The sequence below is a fragment of the Hydra vulgaris genome, chromosome 15 (genome assembly GCF_038396675.1).
Source record: "Hydra vulgaris chromosome 15, alternate assembly HydraT2T_AEP".
Lineage (NCBI taxonomy): Eukaryota > Metazoa > Cnidaria > Hydrozoa > Anthoathecata > Hydridae > Hydra > Hydra vulgaris.
In genome coordinates this window covers 40,729,332-40,748,505 of record NC_088934.1, presented here as the reverse complement: position 1 = coordinate 40,748,505, position 19,174 = coordinate 40,729,332, and the positions used below count along the sequence as shown (strand labels likewise).

The window sequence follows — 19,174 nt, the reverse complement described above, 5'->3', positions numbered from 1 at the left end:
AATTTTTGTTAACTAAATACTTTTTATAATTATACAACTCATAATCATAAATATCAGTTAATGTACATCCATTTTTCTGCACGTGTTTTTAAGATTGTTTTGGTTGGTTTTTTAATACTTTATTTTTTATTAAGTAATTAGTCTGAAACATTTACTATAATTGCGTTGCAAATGAATATAAAAACCGTTTCCTTTTTGAATTTGTGATAATAACTATTGTGTTATGTCTTAAAACATAGTTTTAAAAGTGGTATTTTAATACATTTCTTTACTTCCGAACTCAGATTAGAGCACTTTCAACAACTCTACTAATATTCTATCACAAACAGTCACAGCCATTTCTACACACGTTCGCTCTATGACCAAGGCATGAAATTGGTTAATTTAAAACAAAAGGGTAATTAAGATATCCAAAAATCAAAATTAACATTTAATAATGTCAATACCATTTCCGATATATAACATTTTAAAGTTAAGTCTTAATCGGTTACAATTGGTAACAAGATTACATTCCTAACTTTTAATTAAATATAAAGTAAACAAACTTGATAATGCAGTAAACGTTTGTTAATCGTAACCGTTTTCCTAAATACTTATAAAAATATCTTATATTTTATTTTTATTGTAAAATAGCTTCGTCTCAATTGGTTACTTTGTCACGAAAAAAAATAAAGTTTTAATACGCAACGTTACGTCTTAAATGTTTTTTTTTTATCTTTATAAAGTGTAATCAATTGAGACTTAACATAACGTAACTAAATCTAGATTTGAGACGTAACTAAAGTATGTCTAAAAAATAGATTTTTTGCAACGTTATGTTACTTTATAATTTGTTACACTTAAAAAAAAAAGATATTACGTAACGTAAAAAATTTACATTTGTGACTTATTCTAATTGCGTTAACGTAATTAAAATACGTCAATAAAATACATTTAACAATTAAAACGTTTTAACTCTTAAATGTTTTACGTTATGTTACATCCGATTGGTTATACTTTTAAGGGTAATAAGTACCTTAGATTGTTAACCATACCGTAAGTTATTTTAACTTTTAAAGGTACTTTTTTTTTGTTTTTCGTTAGGTTACTTTTAAAGCTTTAAACGTTGTATTTACCTTTAAAAAGCGTTTTTTTTAAAAAAACCCACAAGCGTCGGTTAATTTTTAAAAACACTTTTTTAATTACAACAGTGTTGACAAGCATGTTTTTGCGTTTTCAAAAATCAAATACATAAATAGTCAAATACTAAAATAATATTGTAAATGAAAAAATTTTGTTAAATACGTTATTCATGATCACGAGTTACGGTATTTAATGTATTTTTCGAGACATTTGTAACTAAAAAATATTTTTTTTAAAACTAATTATTATCGTTTGTTTTAATTGTAAAAGAGATTCGTCTTAATTAGTAAAATTTTTTTTTGCACCTAATTTGTCGCGAAAAATGAAATTTTTAATTCGCAAAGTTACGTTTCAATTATTTTATTTTAAGTTATAAAAGTGCAACTTTTTAAAAGTGTAGACTAAAACGTAAGTTAACGTTAAAAAAAATCTATATTTTAAACGCATTTTAACTACGTCTTATATCAAGATTTTGTTAAGTTACGTTTCTTTTTGGTCAATGGTACAAGCGTAATACTTCACGAGTTTTTATAAACCCACAAGCAAAAATGTATATAAAGTTTCAACCTTTCTATTGATGTTAATGGAAATACTATATACATTAATTATCTTAAGGCAATCATTTGTCTAGTCTGATTTTTCTGAGCAATTATCTGTCTACAGTCTCTAATATGACATCATTATCCTCTCTAAATAGTTTTCTATATATGGCAGCACTCTCTCTTTATACAAATGCACGTATGAAAAAAAAAGTTATATAGATAAATACTATAGACTACAATGTCGCAACATTGTAACATTAGATTAAAAGTTACGGGTTGTTACGTAACATTTTTTAAATAGCGTCACGTTACAATGCTACGTCTCGGTTAGGTGAAAATAACGGACATTTGGCACGTAACGTTACGTTACAGTGATACGTAATGTTACGTAAGGTAACTTTAACATGTCATAGGGGTTTGTTATTTATATAACAAAATTTGTATGTGTTTTTTATCTGTTTGTTTATATCTTGACTAGTTGCAATGAAGCGCTGCAGCATTTATATGCGTATTATTTAGTTAAATAAAAGCGTGTATGTGAAAACATTAGTCAAAGAACAAACTTCCAGTAATATGTTTTGATTTTTTAAATATAAAAACAATTGAATATTGAAAAAAATATAAGTAAAACATAAATACTGAATTCTATAAATTTACACCATAGAGTTGAGAAATGCCACTTCAACCAAATGTTAACATTTATAAACTTGTAAAAAATACCTGACACATGTTTTGGAATGGTTGGCACATTTTTACTTGAACAGTTTTCACTGTAATATTTTGTAAATTTTTTAAATGATTTCCAAGATCTACCTTCGTCGTTTTCAAAATATAAAGTCATGGGTATATCAATTGAATAAGATCTACCAAATAAACACCTATCGTTTTTGATTGTTAAAGTTATACTCTGTTTTACTCCAACATTGTTTATATTGTCTATCTAACCAAGTGAAAATTTTTTTAACTTTATTATAACTTTAGCTAATCAGAAACAGATTTTTTAAGACTTAACAATTAATCTATGATTGTAAACCGTACCTTATATTTTAGGTTGTTCGAACTAATTTTTACAACACCTTCTGATGTACCTTCAGATTGAAAATATAAAAATGGTGGTAGAAAATACTCCCATGTAACGCTAACGGCTGATTCTACTGGATCATTGTAGTTGATAACAAAATTGATAATCAAAACATTTCTGTTCAATTAATAAAAAAAATAAAAATTTAGAAATATCAAACATTTTCGTAATAATAAAGTAACAAATTAAAAATATCATATTTCTCTTCTTTTACTTAAATTTAATATTATAAAGTTTAAAATATTATAAGTAAAATATTATAAGTTTATAAGTTTGCTTATTTTTACAATGTAACAACTTTTCTAGCGTTAGCTTGCTTAGTAAACTATTCCTGAATATCTTGATGTGATATTCTATTAAGAAGATTATCATCAAAGATTGCAAGTTTCTTAAATCCTCACCATATTTAAATTATTAAAATTGTTGTTTTAAGTCAGAGTTTTTTTTTTACGTTGCTATTACATGTGCTAATTGAGTAATTAAAATGGTTAAAGGTTAACAAAACTTGGTAACTGGCTGATGTTTAAAGTAACTCCAAAAACAAGAATAAAACAATAACTTGAAATAAATTTAAAAAAAGATTTTTGTTTTATCAAAATTAATAAAATAATGTTTTAATTTTTAAAGAAAATATTTCACACTTGAAGCTAATGTAAAGTTTGAAAAGAGTTTTTAACTTGAACTTTAAAACTATTATGGTCAATTCCTTGTTTTTTTAAAATATTTCTTATGATCATACTTAATGGAACATATATATTCGAAGTAATTTGTATAATATAAACATGGTAATTTGACTTGAAAACAAAATTTGACCTGCTGCCAAACATTTTTAAAAACAGCATAAATACGTATTCTTGGATTTAAATTTTTTTATTATTTTCTACCTTCTCGCAATTTAGCCACAACTATTCCAATTATTCAATTTATTCGTCTTCGAGAGAGGACTATGATTTAAAAATATTATTTTATATAGACTCGTGTCGAACGCAATGAAAATTTGCAGAGTGATGAAAAACTAAGGGATACTAGGCAACTGTTTCGAAAATATTGAAAGACCACTTTACTTTATTCGAGCAATAAATCTTTTAAGACAATTCTTTTCACCATTTAATCTTTAACAGCTTTTTTATAAAAAGTTTTAATTTTTTGAAAAGAAAAACTATAGAACCAATTCATACTCCCTCTTTCTTTATAAAAAGTTTTACTGAAATTTTTTGATTTACTTCTAAATGTAGCTTAATTCTAAGATTGTAATTTTTTTTGTTTTGTACTTTCTTTAATTTAGCTACAATTTTTCCAATGTTCCTATTTTGTACCTTTTCGTCTTTTAGTATAACAAATAGAACTTGTTATGCTAAATCTTCATTTTGCAATGGTTTGCCTCAGCGTCATTTAGAAAAAAAAAACATATGAAAAATAGATTACTGATTTAATGTCTAACAAGTTGCCGTATTTTCTAAGCTTAAGGAAGCATTTTCGACTTTCAACAAAACATAAAACGAAAACAAATAAGGAGCATTTGCAAAACGCGTTAAGTCTGAGGAAACTGATTTCGAGAAAACAACGAATAACTAAACAAATTTCAGTTGCAAATCAAGAGATGTTAACGTTTTCTTTGTCCAATTTTAGGCCCAAATATTTTCTGATTGGTCTAATGTTTAAATAGAGGATAAACTCCAGTATATAGAATCTGAAAGTAGAATTAACTCAAAATTTATATTTAAAGGAGCGCATTTTGCAAATGGGCTACACTTATGTTCAGCATTACTAAATAATAAACAGGAATCAAATATTTTAGAAAAAAACCCATATAAAATAGAAATAAGGAAGTTTACTCCCTTAATTTGCGTAATAAATAAACATATAAAACAAGATAAAAAATAATATTACATTAAATGTTTAAATTAATTATTACATTTATTAATAAGTAAAAACTTCAGAGAGGAATTCTTTAATGACAGTTTTAGTTTTTGATAAAACATATATTTAAAATAACGTTACTAACAAAAGTCAAAACCAAATACTCTAAAAAATTTATCAACTATGTTAAAACGAAATAATTTAAAATTGCTTGCCCTAATATGTTTCCATCATAAGTCACATTCAATAAAGGTTCATAGTACAAGTTGCAATCTGGAAATAAAAAAATATGTAAAATTACAGTTTTAAAAAATTAAGTAGCTTTTAAATTAATTAAATTTATGTAATATTTATTAATATAAAGTCAATAGAAATTTTCCGTAAGAAAATTAGACTGTCTTGAAACTCAATATCTCGGATTTTTTCGTTCTTGGTAAAAATGGTCATCTATTCTAAATGTTCGGCTATTACTATAGTTTTTGTTTTACGGGTACTTATTTAGCTGTACATGTGATCAAGCTCGGTGATAAATCCTACTTATATTATTTTGTATACTCCTACTTATATTATTTTGATCACAAAATGTTAGAAAGTAAATATTACTCAGTTTCTGATTTTCCGCAATATCTTTTAAAAAGTAAAAACACTTTTTGAATTTTAAATATCAATATTTGAAGTTTGAATAAAAGTTTTATAATAGTTTTTTATTTTTTATTTTTATTTATTTAATTTGTCCTTTGTAATAAAGTTTACAATGTTTTACAACATAATAATATAAAGTTTTAAAAGAATATTTTAAATATAGTTTCGTAAATAATACACATGCATGAACTTTTAATTTTGTTGTTGTTGTTATTATTATTTTTTATTGATGTAGTTTTTTTTTTACGTCAATATAACAACATAAATCCATAAATATTAAAGAAAAATAAATTATAAAAAAACAAAATAAAATCGTATTGTTTCAATATATAATATATTAAATAATTAAGATTAAATTAAAGCATTAAAAGTAAGTTAAAATTTGTTTATAATCAAAACTGAATATTTGTTGTTTGTTGCACGTTTAAAATGTTGAGTGGAAGTTGGTCTTTATATTACTTGTTAGAATCGAGTTCCAAAAAGGTGGTCCTAGGCAAGATACTCAGAAGTCAGCTTGTTTTAACATAGTTTTAGTTATGATAAAGCTGTTAATTGATGACTTTTTTTGTAAAGTCCTTTACAAAAAAAGTGTGTATGTGTGTGGGTGCGTGTGTAGGAGAGAGGGGTGTGCACGTGCCCTCAGCCCCCCGGTGTTCTCGGCCCTGGTACATAGTTTAGTATTTGTAATTTATAGAAACAAATTAAAAAGTAGTATTTTATAAATATTAAATTCAAAGAAATTAGGCACTACAAGTTATTTTAGTAGAAGTTTGGCACTGCTGTACCTGATTGCGTTTAATATTAGGCAACACGCATAGTTTTTTTTTGTTGTAAATTGCATTTAACTTTGTTGGATAAGTACACGCCCAGATTATTTTACAGTAATTGTTGCAGCTGTGAATTAAAGTGAAATAAATATTTTTTTAACAAGATGTTTAAGAAAATGGTTTGACTTACAAATATTTCCGAATATTCTAGATGTTTTCTTTTCCACCTTTTTAATATGATTACTCTATCTAACACTTTTCTTAATAACTATATCTAAAAACTTTTGTTGATGTAAAAAAAGTTTTAAGGGCAGGGTGTCTGAAGCAGAAAATTTTGTATTAAGAGTATATTTGCTTTATTCTACGCTTAGAGAGAGTTTGTTGGCCTTATATACATATATACATATATATATATATATATATATATATATATATATATATATATATATATATATATATATATATATATATATATATATATATATATATTTATATATATATATATATATATATATTTATATATATATATATATTTATATTTATATATATATATATATATATATATATATGTATATATATATGTATACATATATATATATATGTATATACATATATATATATATATATATATATATGCATATATATATACATATATATATATATATGTATATATATATATATATATATATATATATATATATATATATATATATATATATATATATATATATATATATATATATATATATATATATATATATATATATATATATATATATATATTATTTTTTATTTGAAGTATCTTTTTAATATTGAGCACTCTTTTACGACTATGAGTTTTGTTTTATTATTATAGTACAAAATAGCCTTAAATATCAATATATATATATATATATATATATATATATATATATATATATATATATATATATATATATATATATATATATATATATATATATATATATATATATATATTTTCTTTTTGTTTTTTATATTGTATAGCATTACAAGTAAGAAATTGTACAACTTTATCTGTCCTTTAATGATATTAGTTTGCTAAGATTACAGGGAGGAACATATTATTTATGCATTGAAAAGACAGTAGTGCTTCCCATATTGCTTGGGAGATAGAGGTCACTGACGCCATCACGAAGGATACGAAGCTATTTTTGAATAAAAGTTTTTTGGTAAGTAGTAGTTTTTGCGCTATTAAGAGCATACAGAAATCTATAAGGGTTTCTGCTGTTGGTTTGAGTTAAATTAGTGGTTATAGGATGGCATGGGTCTGCAAGGATCTTTTTGAGTATATTAATATAGATCCTGTCATGTAACTCTTCAATGTCAAAAATGATATTGAAACTGCTTCAATTGGTTAGATCAATTCCAATAATTTGCAGGGCATTTTTATGAAAATGTCAGATCTCTCTTTTTGCAGCAGCACTGCACGAAGTGAGAATAGGAGCACAACATATCAAGTGACTAATAGCTTAAGATTGGTTGACCTGTAAAAGGTTTAGCTGAGTGTGTCCAATTTGCTTAAGACTATACAAGAAACGTTACCTCAATCGAAACAATGGGTAAACCCAGAAACCAACAAACTCAGTTTACAATAAGGAAATTTCAAAAATTTTAATTCGATTGTGAGAACATATTGACATAGGTTAATATAAAGCCAGAGAAATTATCTATGATATTGTCAAACATACTTTTATGACGAGAAAAAATACTCAAAACAAAGTGACCTGCCAGAATAGCTTCTTTACCCAAACGGAAAGGTTTCAATAAAATATGCTAAATTGAATTATTTAGTAAAGTGTATTAATTATATCTCACATGACCATATTGAATACTGCAATGGCCTACAGCAGAAAGCAACGCTGGAGAAGCAAAAGATGTTGGGGAAAAGTGATTAAGCATAGCTGATAAAATTTCTGTAACTGAGCTTTGTTTCTTAACAATTTTTGTTAAATGTATAAAAAGTTCAAAAATATACACTTTTTGAAGATTTATTGCAGTTTGTGACATTATTTTCTATAGCCCAAAATTAAAGTCATAATAAAATAAGAAGTAACTACTTGTTAAATGTTAAAAGGGCTGAAGTCGACAGTGTTAATTGGTTTAAATGTTCTTTAAAATAAATATAAAAAAATACTATCTCCTTCAAAAAAAAATATTGTTTAACAATTAACAATAATTTAATGAGGAAGTAGTGCTGTTTTTTTAGTTTCCTGAAAGTTTACATTGTTGGACTTCTATTCTTTTAACATTCCCGGAATCTTTTACTCTTTATATTATATACTTTGTATTATAAAATTTATAATATAAAGTATAAATGAATTGGTATAAATAAAGTATAAATAAAATATACTATATATTATTCAAATATAATGATATTATGTAATATATTGCCATAGTTATATTATATTATGTAGATTATAATATATATGGTTTTACTATTTTATTATGAATTTTGTTAAACTTTATATCTCTCATAAAATAATTTTATTTTTTCGCATAATGTGAAACTTGCTCAAAGTGGTGATTTTTTAATATAAAAATTCACCACTTTGAGCAAGTTTCACATTATGCGAAACGATAGGTCCGTAAAGCAATGGCTAATGCAAGCTCCTGACAAAAATAGTGGTGCAAAACGTGTCTTAAAAGCGCTAACTAAAAATGCTTGATAGTATTTTTAGTTGTCTTTACTTTTCTTTGATATTTTATATATTTGCGTTGAAATATAATGTTTTTATAATTACAATATTTTTATTGTATTAGTCAAGCATTACAGAGTATTGGTTTAATAGTTTATACTCAATTTTACAGTTTATTTTATATTTTAGTCCTTTATTTACTTTACTTATTTTTATTTATTTTGGTTACAATTTTGATCTTACTTAACGAGTTTCACCTAACATTCATTTTGCATGACTGGGTTTAAATCATATGTTGACTAAACATTGCTTTTTATTTAGGCCAATAAGTGTGGAACCATAATTGTTCTCATCATCATTATTATCATTTGTTCAGCTTTTTAAAATATTTTTACATACATAAAAAGCGACGTGATTGAGTTAATTATTAGAATTGGATTGAATAATGATGTTAGTTTAACAATGTCATCAAGAACGAAAAATAACAATAATGTAAAAGGTAAAATGAAGATAACACTATATTGTGAGAGAGTTAGCTTTTTCATCTATTGATAAGTTATAATTTATAAATATATTGCTTCTTTTTAATGTAAGTTTAGTACTTTAATATCTATTTATTATTAGAAATTAGGTGCAAAACGAGGCACATTGTCAGAAGAATAAGATTGCTGTAAAATTGGAGATCGATTAGATTCAAGCGTTAGCACATGAAGACATCAAATAGTAATGAAGATCTTCCTTTACGCTTTTGTTTTGTTTATTTGCAAGTTAAACGTGTTTAATGTATTGAAATCTTTTATTGAAATACAGAATATTTATAATTACATTTGTTCAGATCACAATTTGTTTAAAGTTTTAAGATAATTGGAATATATTTTTATAACTTTTATATATTGTATTTTATTAAAAGTATTTTTTAAAATAACAGGATTATCTAATGTTATAATGGAGTTAATTAGTTGTGATGTATTGGATAAACAGCGCAAGATATTCTTTTTATATGGCATCCCAAGAAATTTTATTGATAAATTTTTATAATTTGTATATGTAGTATTTAATTAAGGGTATTTTTTGAAACAACACGATTATCTAATGTTACCATGGAGTCCATGAATTGGGGGTTTGTTGTATAAACAACGTGAGATGTTCTTTTTATATTGCATCCCAAGAAATTTTATTGATATAGAAATTGATATAAAAAAATTAAAGAAAAGATTTACAAAAAACTCATCAAGTGTTTATATATGGACTTGGTAAGTTTTTTATTGTTGTTTTCTTTTATTTTTTTATAACTCTTTTTTTTTAGTATTACTTATAATATGTAAAAATATGCAAAAATATGTAAAAATATGTAAAAATATGTATTACCTAATTAATGAAGAAGAGATAAACCTATTACTTTCTTAGTTAATCTTATTACTAACTTTTATAGTTTATGTAACAATTACTTTACTTGTAGCAATTTTGTTACACTTTTACACTTGTTTTGCAATATCGTCAACTTTGGCTATTTTTGGGTGACTTAGTTGTAATTACTAAATCTATCAGGTGCAGCTTGACATGCATAAAAATATGGAAATTGAGAAGTAGGTAAACATCACCCCGCTTTATCTTTTTCTTCCTAAGTAATTTTACATGGAATTATTTATTTTAAAATCTTGCATTTGTCTTCCAAAAATCTCTGAGTTTATAGTATTGGTTATTTATAAAAATAGCAATAAATGTTAAAAGTAAACAAACTGAACCAAAAGTAGCATAAAAAAAGGCAATGGCAAAGCATCGGCTAAACGTCGTTTGAAAAACAACTACCATGCATGGACTATGCCTTAAACGGTGAGCAAGACAAGGATTGGACCATGCTTGTAGGCCGATGGTGGGCCAGTAATGACGCTGGTGCTGGGCCATGCATGGGGCAAGTATGGCGATTCTGCTGAGTAATTTATCATCAAATAAGGACAATGCAATCAACTCATTAGAGAGATACCACAAATCATTCTAGAATTTGCCAAGTGCAACATTTGCTATTTCTTCATTTGTAAATTTGTTGCTGTTAAGAATCTTGAGAAGACTGAGATTATTTTGTAAAGCACTTACAACGCAGAAAACCAAGAACCATGCGTAAAGTATATTGCAGCAGAAAACAGATACTTTTCTTTTAGTTTTTTTCCATCGCTGTTTTAACATATTTTAAACTGACTTTTGAATATCTATATTTATATGTAATAAATGTTTTTCGTCATCCAAAGTGCTCTGAGATAATCTCCAGGCTTTCTAAATTTAATTCTAGTCTTTAGAGTTCTACCAAACAATATAAGTAATAACTCCAATAATTCTTTGTAATTGTTGCGAGGTTGATCTTCTTTTAGTTTATTTTACTGAGACTCGTTTGATATATTTTTTTTATTTTTGCGGATAACATTCTAATTTATCAAATAAAGTTTAATCAGTAATAGTCCAGTTTTTTTTCAAATCTATTAAATAAGTGTATTTTATATATATATAATATATCTCGGCGCTCTATCAAAGAGTGTAAACAGTTTTTTTTTCCATGTACTTTCTTTCTCTAAGGAGAACTTTGATTTTAGTTCGTTTGCTTTTTATTAACAAATTCCATTCAATATACAGTTTATTAAATTTCTTTACAACATTGCATTTCAGGGAGGTTAGTATTCCTGCTCTCTTCCACACATTAACAGTTGAGGTTGATGCTTTTCTGTCAGTCTCTTTGCAGACATTTTTATAATACATCAATCTTTATAATGTTACACAAGTTGAATTCAATTTATCTATTTGTTGATCTATCAGCCGAACATCTTTTATACCCTTTGTTTCAATTTTTAAGCACAATTGTTAAACAGCAAGTAATAACTAATAAATCATGCAGAAAACTTCAAACTCATAAAACATTTAAATTTTCAAAAATGGTATATATTTTAACTTTAAGGGCCTATTGTTTTAATCCTGTTTAGATCTTGTCATATCTATAGCTCAAACTAAGCAATATAGAATAATCAACAAGGGTTAGTGTACAAACCTGTTGACCATTAGTGATTGTGTAAAAAGAAACTCACAAAACATGATTTCTCGCAAATTTTTAAAATGTTAATAAATTTTTAATTAGCCGCTGAACCCCCTGCGTAAGATAAGTGAATATATATATATATATATATATATATATATATATATATATATATATATATATATATATATATATATATATATATATATATATATATATATATATATATATAAGAGTTGCATATTTAATTTCAAATATGCTACTCTTTTTTTTACCATCATGTCAAGGTGTAAAGATATTTAGGTTAAAATCTTAAGTATTTAGGGTAATATCCCTAATATTGTCGAAAAAAAAGTTATTCAAAAGTATGTCAATCTGGGTCTCAAAAATTAAGGACAAATATTTATGTTTTCTAAAATCTTTATGAAAATACGCTTCTTTTGAAACCAAGGTTGACATACTTTTAAATAACTTTTTTTTCGACAATGTTAGGGACTTTACCCCAAATAGTAAAGATTTGAAAAGAATTTAATATCTTTACAGTTTGACGTGATGGTAAAAAGTGAGTTGCATATTGAAATCAAAATGAGAAAAGCTATACAATAAAAAAACTGTTTTCTCGGAACCAGAAATTTTTTTTTTTTGTTGAACTGTGATATTGATTAATTTGCTCACAATATGTTGTGACTCTATATAGTTAGTAAACGACCGGGGTTGATATTTGACCGGGACTAGGGCCGGGTTTGTGATTGGGGCTGCTTAAACTGTTATACATCCTAAAGTATATTTTTTTAATTAAAAAATCATGTTATATTTTGTTTATATATGCATATATAAACATCATTATAATCAACATAATCATCATTATCTCATGATCAAGATCATCAGCATCATCATCATTATCATCATCATCATCAAAATCATCATCATCATCATCATCATCATCATCATCATCATCATCATCATCATCATCATCATCATCATCATCATCATCATCATCATCATCATCATCATCATCATCATCATCATCATCATCATGATCGTCATCACCATCGGGCTTTAGCTTTCCTCTTTCATGTTGTTTCTCTAATATAAAGAATCTAGGACATTTTCTTTCTTTAACTTAACCTTATTCATACAATATATAAGACACTCTCTTCAAGTTTTTTTACTTCTACTACTACCATTTTATTACGAAGCATCTGCCTCTCTACATACTGATTCTTAAATCACTTTAACCTTCTCTAACAAACGTTGTCTGATAAGACGTTTTTTTCTAATCTGTCTAAGACTATACCTCTTTTCATGTTGTCTTAGAGTCACACCACACATTCATCTGATCATCTTTTATTTTGGCAAATACTACACCATATAAATACTAAATTTTATATAAATATGAAAGGATATTGTTTGCCTCCATCTAAGTTAATAGCAAAAATATATTTATACCCATAATATGTAAGCATAAAGTGTATCTTGGAAGCTTTTATTTAAGAAGGAAACAAATGTAAAATGGTCCTGTCTGATGTTCAGATCTGTTATTCTAAGTTTACTAAATCTTCTTTCTTATCTCAGATGCTAGGATTAAGAGACTTTTGGTTGGTCTTCAACAGTGCCATTAACTAAAGTAAGATTAGCATTAAATCTCCAATTCATGGGTCTAATTGTTTACTTTTCCCCAGATTAAGACGGAGTTTGTTGCAAAAAAATCTTCATCTAAATCAACTATTGAATCTAATGGTCACACTCTTTCTGACAGTTAAACAGATTAACCCATTGTTTAACATTAAAATCACTATAGCTTCTAATACTAAAAATAATTCTCAATTGTCAAAAGACAGGATTTCCATCATAGTTTTGAAAAGTGTTCTCCGGAATTCTCAATTTTTGCAAAACTTTTAAAATGTGCAAAATAAGTGTCTCCAAATTTTTTAAACTCTATAAAACACATTGACCTTTACAGCTATACTATGATTAGTCTTTAATCTGTTATCAATTTCATTATATAACGTTTCTGAGATTAATAAATCAATTCTTTTTAACTGCAGATTCTACTTAACGTTAATCTTGAAGGCCTACACTCTACTTTATTTCAAGTAACATTAAGGGTACCACAAAGTTCTTTGCTCCTCTAATGTTTCTTATCTACAATAATAATCTTCATGAAAATTTTACATTTAAAGTACCTCTATTAGCTAAGGACTCAACTTTATACTTTTGTCTTAACAAAAAATCTTCACTTTTTGGTTGCTTAGAACAAGCGCCGGTTTTTAATCTGATCTCTCTTCTGTTACAGCCTAAGGCTTGCAGTGGCTTGTGGATTTAAATTTTTAAGGCAGCAAAACTCATTTATTAACTGCAAAAAATATTGCAAGATTACTGGCATTTCTATATTGACGAATAAGAGCCCTCTTACGCTCAGACAAAAACTGAATACACTTATAAATTGTAATTGTAGTTAGACCTGCTTTATCTGCCAAGCTTGAACCACTTTCCCATTGTTGAAAGGCTGCATTTCCTCTTTTTTTCTACAAATATATCATAGCCAATGTTTAAACGAGTTATAATCACTATTACGATAAACCAAAACTTATTCTTACTTGGTTTCATATTCAACAAGTTGCACTATTTTACTGCATCTGTCCCTTCATGCTACAAAAACTTTTATTAACTCAGTTTTTTGTTCTTGTACATCAAAAAGCCTTTTAACTCTTCCCCATCTTCATGTTATGTAATAAATAAATAAGTAAATGTAAATGTAAAACTATAACACAAAAAGTATTGTAAATTTTTTTCTAGCCCCGGCTATTAACTAAATCTTACAACTTTGCCGGGGGCCGAGGCCGGGTTTGCAAAAAGCGTCATTGTTAGCCGGGGCCGGGGCCCCGGTCACTTACTATATATAGTATTTAGATTTGGTTCAATATTTAACCATGCTTTTAATTTAATTTAATAATTCAATAAGATTACTCAAATAAGAGGACTCCTCGGAAAACAGCTAAAATCGTTTTGAATACTATCATAGAATTCACGCATTATTTAGCTCCTTATCAATATGCAAAAAAGGTGAGCATTGAATCCAAGTTTGTTGCTATTGCATTTTATATAAGACTGAAGTAACTTTGTTATTAGTATATAGCAGAATTTGAAACAGTAATACGTTGCTCATTTTCTCCTATTCATTATTTGCAAATAAATTTGCGGTCGTTTTTTATTTAATATAGTTTTTTTTATATATGATTTTCCAAAGCTAATAACAAGTATTTTAATATAAATTTTTATTGTGGATGTCTTTTTATTTGTTGACTTTTTGAAAATCAAATTTAAAAGCAAAGTTTTTTTACTTTACTTCTAAATTTAGTTGTTTATTTTTAGTTTTCTAAAACATGCTCTATGATTGACAGACGTTTTTCGGATAAATGTTATTTCTATAGATACTATTGTGTGTGGCAATTTGGTTATGATGCAAGCAACATCAAGTGTACAATTGGCAACATTTTAAAACGAGCCAAAAAATAATGTTTTTACTAGATTGTTATTATATATTAATATTGTCAAAAATATTACTCTTTTTATATTTTTGTAATGATTTGTGTCACTACTGGGATTTAATTATTTATGAAGTAACCTTATTATTATCCTAATGAGGGTTATCATTCGTGTTGAATCCCCAAAACACGCGTATATTAAATTTAGAATTTGAGGAAAAAAAAAGGACTTCATTTCTTATATAAAGACTCCATTTTTTATAGTTGCTAGAAATGGAGTCGGTATGAGAATGAGCTGAATAAAATTAAACGATGAACGAAAGGACAAAATTTAGACGTCCGTATGACGTCCAAAAGCGTTTATTGTGATACTCCAATTAGACTGATTTGGACGTCCATTGACGTACTTTATAGGTCCAAAATGGACGGACGAAAGTCGTTGCATTTAGTTCGTCCAGTGGACGTCCACGGGCAATCATTTGAACGTCCAAACGGACCATTTTGGACGTACTATGGACGTCGGTGTGCCCATTAAGGCATAAATAGCACTTCGTTTTCCTATTTTTATGACGAAAAACTTTCAATTAGTCTAACATTTAAGTACATATAAGATTTCAGTATATAGAATGTGGGAAAACTCAAAGTTTTGCAGACCCTTAGTTATGATTTTTAAATGAGAACCTTCGGTTTTTTTTAATTTTAAAAATCTGAACAAAATATTTATTCATATATTAATTTCGCGGTTAAAATCGAACGTCTCTGCTATGTTTCTAGAACGGTAAATTTTTATTCCTATTCTTTTCAAGTCTTATTACAACGTGTTTAGACCGTCCTGAAAAAACGTCTTTGAACGCATTATCTAGAATCAGTTCAGAATACATTCGAGATGTTCTGTCTGAACGTTCATTTTACTTTTTTTGTACTTCCCCGTGTCCGCTGGGTAAGACATGCAGCTTAGAAACCCAACAAAATTTATTTCTACTTGCCGAATGTAACAGGTAAACAGGGATGCATGAATTTTACAAGGGTGTTATGTTTTTCATCAAGCTCCGATGAAAGTCAACCCAAATAAGCATATTGTATTTGAAAACTCCCTGCTATAATTTCTTAAAGATATTTTGTTGAATTAGTAAAGCTGAATGTTGGATTAAATTGCTTCTGTCTAAAGTCTCCTTTTTTTCATTTTTTTTTTCATCCAGTGGAATAAACCAGTGGAAACATTTTGTACCAGGAAACGTTTTAAAATATTTATTCCGGAAGTTTTAAACTAAACTTTACACTAAAAAATAAACCTACCTTTTAAAAACAAAGAGTCGGCAAACAAGTTATTAGGAGAACGCATTTTTGTCATGGCTATAATGGATATCCTATTTACATTCGATTGATGTCGCCCACCAAATCGATCTTTTATTTGTTTGCTAGATTATATTTTTTACTCCTACAGACAGAAGCTGTGCATGAAAGTTCCAATAAAACAGTCAGCCTTTTCTTTATACAGAGATAATCTGTAGAAAGTTCAATATCCCTTAACTGATATTTAGAACAAATAGTAAATTTTTCTAAGATGTTTTTTAAAACAAGGCTGGCCAACATGATGTAACAGCATGGAAAATTTGATTTGTTATTAAATAATTAAGTTAGTTTTGTTGAAGATTTTGTTTTATGTTGATTAACTAAGGTAAGTTTCTTTGGTCAAGCAGAAGCATTTAAATTACTTGTCGAAGTTATGTTACAAGACTATTTACAGAGACAATGTTGTATTCTTTCTGAAAACTCAAACTTTTGGATTTTAAACGTTGTTCTTTATAAATTCTTGATCCGTCTCTTATAAATTTTTTCATGCATCATTTTTTTTAATTTTCATACTAATTAATATTTTCTAAATTTGAGTAATAATTATTAAGTTAAAAAAATGGATAAGCAGAAATCCTAGCAATAAATTTATCACGGTAAAACACAGAACCAATATATAAATACAAATTATATATGCCAGCAGCAAAGTTATATTACTCATAAATGTTTTAAATTTATTTAAGTTTATAGTTTTGGTTACACTTTAAAACTGCATTTTAGTAGCCTGGTTTTTTTTTTAAAGTGTACCAATGCTTCGAAAAAAATGTAGTTAGACTTCATTTTTCTCAAGAGATCCAAAACTTTTTTTATAAAAATTGATAAAGGTGATATTCTGGCAATACTTTTATTTTCTTATGTTTTATTCATAACAAACGACTTTGACAAATTACAACATATCAGATGAAACTATAAAATATATTGCAAAATGTTTTTTAAATTGAAAAAAAATTAGCTGACTGAGCAAAAAAAGGAGAAAAAATTAACGTTCTAAAAACATAAATATCTAAAGATTACATCAATGTCAATGATTAAAGTTTTCACAATGCTAGTGCTAACTAGTTTACTAGGATTAGCAAATTTACATTGCGGTTCTGCAGTGAACGTACGTACTTTTGCAACGAAAGAAATAAAATAATAAAAATTGACTCTGCAAATTATTTTTTCAGTTGTTTATTTATGTTTCACACTGAAGTCTCAATGAAGTAAGTTCGGAAAATATTTCAAGAAATGTTTCAAAACCACAAAAAAATATATGAGCGTTCAAAAGTGCAAATTTAAAACTGGCTAACAATCAATTTAATAGATTGCTAAAAGAAATATATACATTAAAGAATACTTGTATAGTTTAAAAAAAAACAAAAAACGAAATACCGATCTACAAGCAGATGATTAAGTAAGAAAAAAATTCAAAAAGACATTAAAGAAAGTCTTACATTCTATCAGGATTGACATGATAAAAAAGTAAGTAATTTGGTAAAAAAAATAGTGAATGATAGAAAAGTCAGTGATGTGGAAAAATAAAATGTGGTCGAATGCAGCCATAGGAGAGAATGAAAAAAATAGCTTTTGACAACTAGAAGAACGTCAATCCTCGAATTGAAGGAGTCAAAGTAAATTATAACAAAAACTGGTATGATACAAAAGCAAAAATAATAAACCTTCTTGATAATAACCTCTACGCAATTGATGTAATCATAGAAAGAGCGCGAAAACTGGTATAATCGACAATAAAAAGCCTAGAACAATTATATATAAATTTCTTACTTATAAAGACAAAATAAAAATTCTAAAAAACGCCAACAAACTAAAAAGTTCGAGTATTCATATGAAAAAGGATTTTTAGCTCGAAACTGCTATAATAAGAAAGAAACTTCTTGAAGAAAACAAAGCGCATTGGATAAACGGTAAATATTCTGTTGTTATATATGAATCGATGTAAACAAAAACGTTTTAAGTCATAAAAACTATTTTTAAGTCAGATAACTTTAACTACGTTTAACACATATATATATATCACAAATTTTGATTTATATTTTGACAAATCTAATATTTTAAGATGTCAAAAAGCACCCAGATTTTTTTTTTGAATTTATTAAAGTAATAGTTTTGGATTTAATAAGTTTTTTCTCGTTCCCTAAAAAATAGTTTTTATGATTTAGAACGTTTTTGTATACATCAATTTATATGATAAGCTCATTGTTAAATAACTTAGAAAAAAGATCATGTTGAATGATTTTTTTTTTATTTTTCACTTTTATATTATATTTTGATAACTGACTTTAAATTGATATATTTTTTGTTTCAAATGGCTGATAATATTGTTTTATCAAACATGAATTTTAATTCACAGAAAAAGTCAATACTTTTAAACAACTATTCGGATCCCGAATATAATTTTTCAACTATAGTAAAGTAATTAAAAGTACAAGCCCATTATAGTAAAACCCAAATTCACAAAATATTGATAAAGGAATGGAAGTCAATTCCATTTCAATGCTTCACGTTAATATTAGAAGTATTAAAAATTTTTTTGAGTCATTAAAACAATTTTTCATAAAATTGACATTAGATTCCAGGTAATTTGTCTCAGCGAGACAAATTACCTGAAAACAAACCTGGAAAACAATTTCAATTATCAATAAC

General features: G+C 26.4%; 1 protein-coding gene across 3 annotated transcripts in view; it reads right to left on the bottom strand.

The window, feature by feature from the left end:
• Positions 1-19,174, bottom strand: part of LOC136091580 (uncharacterized) — a 91,487-nt gene that overhangs the window by 33,316 nt on the left and 38,997 nt on the right. For all 3 annotated transcript variants that reach the window (XM_065819277.1, XM_065819275.1, XM_065819276.1), the window contains 3 exons: positions 4,821-4,878; positions 2,703-2,862; positions 2,385-2,604 (listed from right to left, as the gene is read on the bottom strand). In XM_065819277.1, the coding sequence (XP_065675349.1) occupies positions 2,385-2,604; positions 2,703-2,862; positions 4,821-4,878 (438 nt within the window). The remainder of the gene's footprint in view (positions 1-2,384; positions 2,605-2,702; positions 2,863-4,820; positions 4,879-19,174) is intronic.